This window comes from Numida meleagris, chromosome Z (genome assembly GCF_002078875.1).
Source record: "Numida meleagris isolate 19003 breed g44 Domestic line chromosome Z, NumMel1.0, whole genome shotgun sequence".
Classification (NCBI taxonomy): Eukaryota; Metazoa; Chordata; class Aves; order Galliformes; family Numididae; genus Numida; species Numida meleagris.
The window spans coordinates 55,606,742-55,617,556 of NC_034438.1; the positions used below are offsets into that span (position 1 = coordinate 55,606,742).

The 10,815-nt window shown below is 47.0% G+C and overlaps 1 protein-coding gene across 2 annotated transcripts; it reads right to left on the reverse strand.

The window, feature by feature from the left end:
• LOC110390151 (maestro heat-like repeat-containing protein family member 7) lies at window positions 6,894-10,699 on the reverse strand. 2 transcript variants are annotated; one of them, XM_021381355.1, is made up of 9 exons: window positions 10,558-10,699; window positions 10,093-10,240; window positions 9,476-9,613; window positions 8,884-9,060; window positions 8,131-8,286; window positions 7,882-7,983; window positions 7,663-7,765; window positions 7,364-7,423; window positions 6,894-7,076 (listed from the first exon to the last, which is right to left on the reverse strand). In XM_021381355.1, the coding sequence occupies exons 1-9, from the start codon at window positions 10,590-10,592 to the stop codon at window positions 6,910-6,912; spliced, it is 1,086 nt and encodes a 361-aa protein (XP_021237030.1). In that variant the 5' UTR covers window positions 10,593-10,699; the 3' UTR covers window positions 6,894-6,909. The 2 variants fall into 2 exon arrangements, with proteins under 2 accessions (XP_021237030.1, XP_021237032.1); XM_021381357.1 differs by lacking the exons at window positions 7,364-7,423; window positions 7,663-7,765 and having other exon boundaries at window positions 6,916-7,076.

The following is a 10,815-nucleotide window of genomic DNA, read 5'->3' on the forward strand; positions in this document are numbered from 1 at the left end:
TAAGCAAGGACAAAAGAGGACAAAAAATAGGAAGACATCAGATAATATTAGAAAAAAAGAAGAAAAAAACTGATTTGACGTGCAGTTACTTTGCTGGGGAAGTTTTTTACCAGCTCTAGTTAAACTAGGCTAATCTGTTTCCATTTAAATTGCCCTGAAATTGTGTTTGGGAACTGGGATGTCTCAAGCTTCTGCATAGGCATGTCCAACCTGTGGCAACTGGCCAGGCACAGCTTGCAATGCAGCCGCCATCTGCCCCATGCCATCACATAGGAGGCTATGCCCCACCAAGTGTGCAGGTATTGAGCAGCAACAACCAAACACTGGTGTCCTATCAATGCTGTCTGGCCTAAAACCAAGGCATGGGGAGGGTGTAGTGCAGTGCTAACTCAAGTTATGGTAATTTTAGGCATTTTGATACATTGGCCGAACACAGTCCTTGGAATAGAGAGAAACATGCAACTGTGCTTTCTGTTTTGATACGGGAATTTGAGAATAGGTTTCAAGATTGCTGAAAGAAATCATCAATTTATGTTTGGGACTCCATTTTCAGTCAACATAACTGCAGAGTTTCAAATGGAAGGTACAGAGTTGCAATCAGACATTCAACTCAAAAATTTGATCATGTCTCTCTGCTGGACTTTCATAATACCAGTCTTACCAGAGAAATGTATGCCTCGCTTCACAGTCAGGTGTTGTTCATGTCATCACCTTTTTGGCACTGTGTACATTTGTGAACAATTATTGTCAAAAATCTCTGAGAAAGAGATTCTCACTGTGAATTGCAACCACTGCCATCAAACCAGACTGATGCATTAGTTTCACAAAAACAAAGTCAAATATCCCAATTGTTTTATGGCTTTGTTGCTCTCTTCTTTTTTAATATTTAAAAAAATATTTTAAAAGTTAAAATAAGTTTTGTTACTTATATACATTAAGTGTATATATTATGGAGGCTGCTCCGAAAGTAATGACTCTTATTTTATGATGCTGGCAATATGGCAGTGGAGGTTGAACCACTGGTTCATTGGTGATATCCCACCAATATCCAGTTACATTTTGTTTTGATGCAACAGATGGCAGCAGAGGGGCAGTCTGACAGAATGGCGTCTGACATGGAAGTGTGGATGAAGGAAAGGAGTGTGATTAGATTCCTCCATATGGAAAAAAATAGCACCCAGTGACATTCACTGACACTTGCTGAAAGTTTATGGAGACCAACCAGTGGGTGTGAGCACAGTGAGGTGGTGGGTAGCGTGTTTCAGCAGTGGCAACAGCAACAGTGGTCACCTCCACTGGTGCAGATGGTTTTGAGCAAAGTATTCAGGCTCTTGTTCGTTGCTAGTGAAAATGCATAGCTAAAGGTGGTGACTTCATTGAAAAATTGTACTTTGTAGCTGAAAATTTTCTCTGTCAAAAAGTTACTGCACTTGTATCTGTTGTAGATTCCATGAAAATAAAGAGGAGGCATTACTTTTGGAGCTATCTACATATATATGGTCCAAGACAATTCTTCTTCACTCAGTGTGGCCCAAGCAATCCAAAAGAGCAGACACATATGTTCTAATATAACACTTACTGATGGGCTTTTAGTGCTGTCTTTCAATATACTGAACAATATATCCATTTAAGATAGGTGGTTCATGAACCCACAGAAAGGAAAGGTCTAGTGCTTTGAGCTGGTCCAGGCTTTCAGTGGGTATTGTCAGGTATGATGGGAGAAGAATATCATTGGAAAAGGTGGTGGGCAAAATTAACTAACAAATAAACAAACTCCTCCAAAAGAGCAGTGATGCATTGGAACAGGCTGCCCAAGGAGGTGGTGGAGTCACCATCCCTGGAGGTGTTCAAGAGACACATAGATATAGGTCTGAGGGACCTGGTTAGTGGGCATGGTGGGGATGGTCTGGCGTTGGACTTGATGATCTTAGAGTTCTATTCCAAACTTAATGATTCTGTGATTCTATGAAAAAGGACTTGGTATCTTGGTTATATGCAGTCTCTATTTCTTTGTTTTGACACTTTCCAACAGATCTACTGGATTCATTTTAGAGTTATTTTAGTTCACAAAACAAGTGTGCAAGGGGTTAATGTAAGAACAACAAAAAAGTTGGGTTTCTAGGTGCATGAAAATCCTTAAGGGTAAACGCAAGTACTTCATTCAGCACACTGGAACTAGTTCAGGTGTTGGACTGCAGAACTGATTTCTCTGCTAAATACATTTAGCGGAGCAGACTTTTGGCATGCAGCTGCTCTATTCTTGTCATAAGATCTGTATGTAGGCACTCAGATGTATAGGTCAGCTCAAACAAGGTATTGCTCACATTGTTTCTGGAGACTGGATTGCCAGCTGCAATAAGTTTCAAGCCAAAAGGGAGCAGCATAGACTTTGGTGCTTGCTGGCAACCAGAGTAAGTTCCTAGGCACCTCAGACTTGTATGGACCAACTTTTGATGTTTATATGGCTTCCCTGTTATCTGGCTCCAGTAGATCAGCAGAATTTCTTTGCAGCTTCCAGCTGAGCATCTTAGACTGTACTACCAGTCAAAGCCTTTTTCATGAGGGGGAACTGATGCCATTCAAACGAACAAACAAACATACACACTTAGATGGATAAAGTATCTTTAGAATTAATTTTATGATTTTTAATGATTTTAATGTGATCAGAAGCAGGAGTGGCAAAAATATTTCAGTATGGGAAAACACAATTAAACGAAATAAGTCTGTAGAAGTTCTTCAGCTTTTTCTCATAGCTGAAAAGCTAGATGTAATTAAAAAGTTACTGCAAGGCTGGAAATAACATGTTTTCGGTCCTATCCTACATATGGGTCATGCTTATATTAAAATTAAGACAAAAACAACATGTTTTCTGCACAAGTTAAGCCACTGTTCAAAAGGAGTGCAAAACAAGAAATGCTGACACTTTCCACATTAACCTTTGAAGTCAATGACAAAGAAATGCAACATGGGAAAGGAATCCTTATCTGAAGATGCTTGACACACTCATAAAACTACTGGAAAGATACACTCTTTAAGAAGTCTCTTTTCAAAATTTTTTAAGAGCAGTGCCCAGTCAAAAGAGTTTTTTCCATTATTTTTACTCCAGCACTGGAAGATACCATAGATTTGCAGGACAAACTCTCGCACAACATCCTGGTCACCAAAATGGAGAAAAATGGACTTGATGGATGGGCCACTCTCTGGATAAGGAATTGGGTGGATGGTCACACTCAGCAAGTTCCAGTCAACAGCTCAGTGCCCATGTGGAGAGCGGTGACGAGTGGCATTCCTCAGGGATCACTGCTTGGACCGGTGCTACTGAACATTGTAGGCAACCTAGACAGGGATTGAGTGCACCTTCAGCAAGTTTGCAGTTGACACCAAGCAGCTGATATGCCAGATGGAAGGGATGCTATCCAGAGTGACCTGAAGAGGCTTGAGCAGTGGGCCCATGCCAGCCTCATGAAGTTCAGCGAGGCTGAGTGCAAGGTCCTGAACCTGGGTCAGGACAATCCCAAGCACAGAAAATGGTTGGGCAAAGAATGGCTTGAGAGCAGCACTACAGAGAAGGATTTAGGGGTGTTCATTGATGAAAGACTCAACATGAGTTGGCAATGTGTGCCTGCAGCCCAGAAGGCCAACCGTATCCTGGGTTGCATCAGTACAAACATGACCAGCATGTCAAGGGAGATGATTCTGTCCCTCTATTCTGCTCTCATGAGAACCCACCTGGAGTAGCACATCCAGTTCTGGGGCCCTCAAAAAAGGAGGACATGGAGCTGCTGGAGTAGGTCCAGAGAAGGGCCACAAAGATGATCAGAGAGCTGGAGCACCTCCCCTACAAGGTCAGGCTGAGAGAGCTGGTGCTCTTCTGCCTAGACAAGAGAAGTTTCTGGGGGGACCTTATAGAGGCCTTATAGCAGTACCTGAACAGGGCCTACAGGAAAGCTGGGGAGGGACTTTTTATAAGGGCATGTAGCTACATGACAAGGGGAAATGGCTTTAAACTGGAAGAGGGAAGATTTAGACTAGATATTAGAAAGACATTCTTTACTGTGAGGGTGGTGAGACACTGGAACAGTCAAGTTGTCTTCTATCAGCCTTTTGCATCAACAACTGTAATCATTCCTGTAACTTAACATGTCATGATATCTTGATATTGCTAACGTTGAACAAAGCAAACAAAGTCAGCCTGATTCTCTTAAAATCAGATTAATCTGCAAGGCACAAAGTAACAAAAGCATGATTTTGATTATCAAACTGAGCAAATATGACAACAGTTGTCAGAGGAATGCATGTGTCACACACAGAGATAAATCCACCACAGCAAAACTAGCTGTAGCATTTCATAAAAGGCCTTCATTCTCACAGGAAAGCCTTTCTTCAGGAGATCTTCAGGAAGAGAGATGGCTGGAGAAATGAAAATCTAAGGGATTTGAGTAGAGGTCTCCAGTAGCTCACTCAGTGCATACACGGTCATAGAGACAAATGTCCAAGTTCTCTTTTGGAGGAAGCTTGGCACTTTTTACCTCTGACTGTGCTCTAACCACAGCTTTGTGTAGTCTGCTTCTTTTTACTTGCTTACCAAAGCACATGAAATAGATGAACATCCTCTTATTTCTTATTTCTGCTGTTGCTGTTGTTGTTGCTTCCCCCCGCCCAGGGTGACTGATACTGGCTTTGCTGATGCTCTTCTTCACTCTTTTGCTGTGTTTTTTTAGAATTAACATCTTCTCAGTTTCAAAAATGCAACTTTGGCACTGTTTTCCCATTTGCAATAATCCAGTCAATTTCCTGTTTCATTCTGATGAGAGTAAGGCAATTCATATTGCATTGTTAAAAGAGGACAAAACATGCTTGCACTGAACATTAACTCAGTTGCATGTGTGAACAAGCTATAGCACGTGGTCCTTTATAAGGGAAGCCAACCAAAGCTAACAATCATACTGGCCCCCAGAGCACAAGCTCAGCATAAGTTCTTGTTTTGTGGACCCTGTAATGAAACATGATGCAGAATAAGGAGGCAGGCTGATCGAGGCAGGCTCACACAACCTGACTATTCTGGGATATCTAGTACACATCTTGTCCAAAATAGACTCTTGGATCCAGGGCAACGTCCACAGATTGTGTCAAATTATTTTGGTGTATTTTCTTGGTAAAATAGGTGATGCTTGAGGATCCTACCTCAAGATATCTGTCACAGATTGTATGGGAAATCATCAAGCAATCCTTAAGAGACTTTAAGAAACCCTAACTGGCTAAATAGCCAGTCAAAGGGGAAAGGGAACCAGCGGTTTTGATGACAGATCACCATCCTTAAGGAAGACATTGTTTTCAGCGTCTGGTCTTGGGACTGCTCTTGTCCAAAACTTTTTGCTAGCAACCTTGTCACGCTATTGAGATTTGGTGATGACAGAAAACTCAAGAGTGCCACTAAGATAGGAAAAGTGCTGAACAGAATGAATTATTTTACAAAGGGGTGCATTAAGAACAAATCAGGATGAGTACTAGGAAGGACAGTAGCACAAAGACATAGAGCAAGGGTTTCTGTTACAAAGTAGGATATTACCACCTGGAAAGGAGACCTCAGCAAAATTTTGCCCATCGGTACAACGTATCCTGTGTTTGCTCATTTGGTACATTGCACAGCTCCATATACCTCTGATGGCAGTCTTCTTTGCTTAGGCAGTCACAGCTACAGCCTACCAACCCCCTCCCTCTTTATGCTTTATGGCCAAGCAAATGCCATCTGTGTGCAAATGCCTGACCATTTGCCATGTAGGTGGCTCGTGCCATCCAAAATTCCTTGTTCTACAGTATCTCCTGCTTTGTATTCCTTTACCAGTGCTGTAGCGTTCTAACTCAGTCTCTCCTTCCTTTGCTCTCGTGCGCAGGGACCCTCCCACCAGAGTACCAATTCAATCCATATGAGAAATTTCCTTAGGTGATTCTCTTCTCCCTATGCCTTTAGGGAGAAGAGAATTTTTGTTGTGTTTTTGTTGTGTTGTTGTTGTTGTTATTATTAATATTATTATCATTTTAATAGTTAAATGTCAGCAAAGATTTGGAGAATCATTCTCTCCCATTTTTGAAATGCAAACCCAAAATTGAAGATCTTTGATTCTGGATTTCTGGGTCTCCAGGATATAAGAAAAGATGCTTTCTTCCCTTGAAATAAAAACCCATTTGTCTTATTCCACATGACAGCCCAGACACACAGCACTACTGAGCAAACAGGAGCTTTCCTTACCAGCACTTCAGCTTTGCAAGAAGTTAGGAGAACAATTACTTTCTTGCTTCGTATCTGTCAAAGGCCCAGCAAAATGAGCAGATATGTTGCTCAAAGCAACATATGTGTCTGCCATGAAGTTAGTCTTATTTTGTACACAGAGGGGATAGTGGCCTTGCCAGACCTTGAAGAAAAAGCCATGTGGTCCTTAGGAATGATGTATGCCAGTTTAAAGCCTTTTTTATTTTCTTCAGTGGAACTGCATGCTGTTGCTGATTGTCCAGTCCTCCAATGGATCTGTATCCCCATGCAAGGCCTCTCACCCTTCCGGAGAATCCATAGCATCTCCCTGTTGAGTATTGTCAGCAAACATGCTGAGAATGCACTCCTGCATCCAGAATTATCCTCTGATTTCTGTCCATTCTTGACACCACAAGCCACAGGAAGACAGTCTACACCACCATGGTTCTCCTCATGGGCTGCAGCCTCCTTCAGCCCTGATCCAGCTACTCCTGTGTGGGCTCCTCCAGGGCAGGTCCCATTTGGAGCCAACTGGGGCAGGCTCTTCTCCCAGGCTCTCCTCACACTGGTTGCACCTACAGCCCACTACTACAGAAGCCTTGCACATAAGCTCAACACAAGAGGACACCAAGGGAACAGCTTTGTAATTCAAGTTTTAATCAGTGATATTTCTCAGAAGAGATGGCACTGCAGGGCCAGCAACACAGTTTTGCGAGCTTGCCCCATGTTGATTTTGCCTGCCGCCCTGGATATTTCAGCATCAGGATTGTTGAAGTTGCCAGAGAACTGACTCCCTGATGGGTGTCGTGTTCCAAAGGATGGAGGGCTGCAACAGAAGGAAACAGAGCAGAGATGAAACCCACTCACCTGCAGAGACCTACCAGCATCCCCTGCAGACCATACTAGCCCCACCCATCACTTTTCCAGGACAGGAGGAGCATGTGAGACTAAGGGATCAGCTGGAAGCCACTGCTCAGGATTGCTCCATCTACCCCAGAAATGTTCCTCTGCTCCTGCAGCATATCCTTGGAGCAGGGCAAGGCACAGCTGCACACTGCTCAGGCTCTGTCCCCTCCCCCCAGCCCCAGCACACACAGCATTGTCCTCACTCACCTTTGTGGATTTTGTTCCGCTCTCTCTCACTTTGGTCCCAGTACAGACTCAAAGTCAGCCCTAGGTACAGAACTCCCATCAGATCCTCACTACCCAACATGCTCCCAGGAGCACAGACTGCAGCCCAGCCAGCCCAGCAGCTTCCGCTTCTGCACCCCAGGCAGGGACGCTGCCTGGGGGAGGACCTGAGCAAGGCACCCATCGGGGCTACCGTCATGGGCAGGGTGTATCTGGGGGCTGCAGGGCTGTGCCTTGCCGCTAAGGCAGGGCCCAAAGAGGGGCCCAGGGGTTGGGCTCACCAATGAATAAAAGAGCATCTTGTCGCACAGAAGCCTGAGAATGCCTCAGGTACAGCAGGCTCTGCTGCAGATATTTATCCACCCTCCTCCTGCCCTGCTGCAGCTGGAGAAGAACACAAAGGCATGGGGCTTGCAGACCCTTCCCAGCTGCATGTGCAGCCCCCCCTGCCAACATCCCCTTCCTCAGCAAAGGGGCAGAGGCTGTGCAGTTGTTCTTACCAAGCACTCCATGATCCCCACTATATTCTTCTTCTGGGCCTGGTGCTCAAGCTCCTTCCACTTCAGGAACTTTGCACAAGCAATGAGGGCTTCCCTAGAGGCCTACAAAGCAAGAGATGCTGGGAGATGGCACCATAGACACAGATCCCAAGAACTGGAATGCTTGCTGCCCTTGCCCCCAATTCCCAGACCACCGCTGAGGTGTCAGCACACCCTTGCTTACATACTGGCCAGGTCTGAAATTCATACCTGTGCAACGCTCAAGGTCTCATCACTGTTCAGAAAGAGCAGAGGAAGCAGGCCCCGGTGCACTTTCTTCTTCATGTCTCCCTTTTGCCACCACACCACAGCCTCTATCACGTCTTTGAACAGGAGGATGGAACGCGCTCGTATTTCACTTGACACCTGAGGGAGGAGAACAGAAGGACCTCAGCGACACACTGCCACTGCCCATGGTGAGCACGAGAGTAGGTGTGGCTGATCCAAAGTGAGATGCTTCGGAGTTACATTCTGCATGAATGTGCTGTGAATTCATGCAAAGCAATGCAACAGGTTTCCAGCACATGGTGCCTGCTCCTCAGAGTGCTTCCCCAGTCACCCCAGCAGGTCAAAGCAGAGCTCCCCAGGCACTGGGCCAAGTTGGAAACAGGGCTGGCCCTCAGCGATGCCTCTGGGGAACATGCTGCCTGCTTAGCCTCCACCTCTCTGCGACGATACCTGGGGAGAACACCTGGTGCTTGTAGTAAAGGGGGCACTGGAGGGTCTGAAAGTAACCCTTGGCAGCAGATGCTTTGCACAGGGGTGGGGCTGGGCCCCAGCACCGAGGCCTCACATCACCAAGAACAACCAAACTGCTAGGGACAAGGCCTTCTGGTCTGCAGAGCCCAGAAGATGTCCCATGAGCCGAGAAGAGTCCCGTGAGAGCCCAGAGGAGCAAAGAGAGGAGAACGCCTTCCGGCCAAGCACTCATCTGCAGAGCTCAGCCTCCCACAGCAGACTTACATGATTAAAAAGATGCAGGAGATTCTCAGCCAGCTCCAGAGCAATGGGACGTGCCTCCATCTTCCCCAGGTGATTTACCACATTTCTGAAGATATTCAGCACGTTAAGAGTGATGTGCGCACTGACAAACTGCAGGGTCTCCATGATGTCTGGCAGTAGGGTCCGTATTTCTCTTGCCTGTACAAAACACACAATTTCCTTTTCATCAAGAGGGCAATGGTCACCCTGGCCTAAAAGCTCTGACTACAGAGCACCAGCCACACGCTTTGCTTCCTGGCAGATGCCACGGGAATGGCAGCAGCAGACTCCGGGCAGGTGGTGGCCATGGGTGCACTGATACGGACATGGGGAGACAGGAGAAGGAGAGCAGGAGAGCAAGGACTCCATGTCCCCTGCTCAGCCACACCCTTTTCCAACAGGTTCCCAAGTAAGCCATCTGGAAAGCTCCTTGAAAGCTCCCCAGGCAGCCACCAGGGCCCACCATGGCCATCATTCAAACTCTTAAGTCTCAGGCAAGGTCAAGGCACAACACTGCCCACCAACCCAGCACCTGGCTGCCAACAGGGTTTTCATTTGACTAGGTCCTGCTCACCATCTCAGGTCTCTCTGACAGAAGGGCAAGGCCTCTGAGCACCAGCCAGAGTATTGGCAAGCTTCTAATCTTCAGAAACATCTGGAAGAGGCCTGGCTTACATAATTCTTGCAGGATCTCTTCAGTGGGGCGCATAACCTGAAATGAACACAGCAGTGAGAGTGAGACAGAGGCAGCAGGACTCCCTGCACCCTGCAGCTTCTGGCTTCTCTGGCAGCTCAGGGCAGAGTATTGGCGCCACACAGCCTGGCCTTTGGCAGCAGTGCCTTTGCAGGGCCCCACAGTCTCTCTGTGCCCCAGGCCTAGCACTACACAAGATGACTTTTTGGCCTGCTACTCCTGCCCTCCGACCAGCCACAACCTCTTTCTCTCATGCCTTTGAGGAGCGAATGACCAGCGGGAGCTGAACAAAAATGGCACCAGACGTGGGTGGCCACAAGCGCTTCAGCCTACTCAGGCTGGGTGGTGGCCACAGCTACATCCCTTCCCCAGCCATGCTCCTGACTCTGCCCCTACACTTCCCCAGCTTTGCAGTCTGAGGGGCAAGGCAGGGAGAGACAGGTTGCTGGGGCAAGAGAGCCCTGCAGGAGAGGAAGTCGCCTTGTCCAGTAACTCACAGTCAGGTGAAGGAGGCCAAAATCCACTGTGGTGATGTTAAAAATCATGCACAGCTGTTGGTCCCGGAGAACACTGTACAGTTCTTCCAAGACTCTCTCTAAAGTCGCTGCTGGGGCAAGCATCCTCTTCCAGATGTCCAGAGTAGAGCTGCAAATGAAAAGCAATGCTCTGTCAGCAGGGCTGCCTCAGCCACAGCGCCATGGCTCAGGCAGGCCCAGCAGCCCCCAGGTTGTGCTGCAGTCCAGCCCCAGCCGCCCTATGTCCTCCTGACGAAGGGCTCTGAGCTGCCTTGGTTGGCGTTGGTTGCTGTAGCCTTGACCAGCCCACCAGCGCTGGAAAGCACAGTGGATTGGAGGGCCAGCTCCTCAGGGATATCCTGCAGCTTTCCCTGGCTCTGGCAGCCAGAGCGTCTTTGAACCACGCTCTTCACTTGAACAAGCCCACAGGGCTGTCAGGGCTGGTACCTGTCAGTCTGTGGAAGGTGGGTCAACACACTCATTAGTACATCTCTGGGAAACTGCGTGGTCAGCTCATCCAGCAATAAGAATGGAGTCTCCTGAAGTGATGCCTGCTTTCTTTTCAGGTTTCTATGAATGGACACAAGAATCTCTGGCACCTGTTGGGAGAAAACAGGGAGAAGATTGCTGCAACTACACTACAGCCGTTTGCCCTGCTGCCAATGATAGTACTGCCCTTCCCATTGCTCTGTGCTGGCTTAAAAT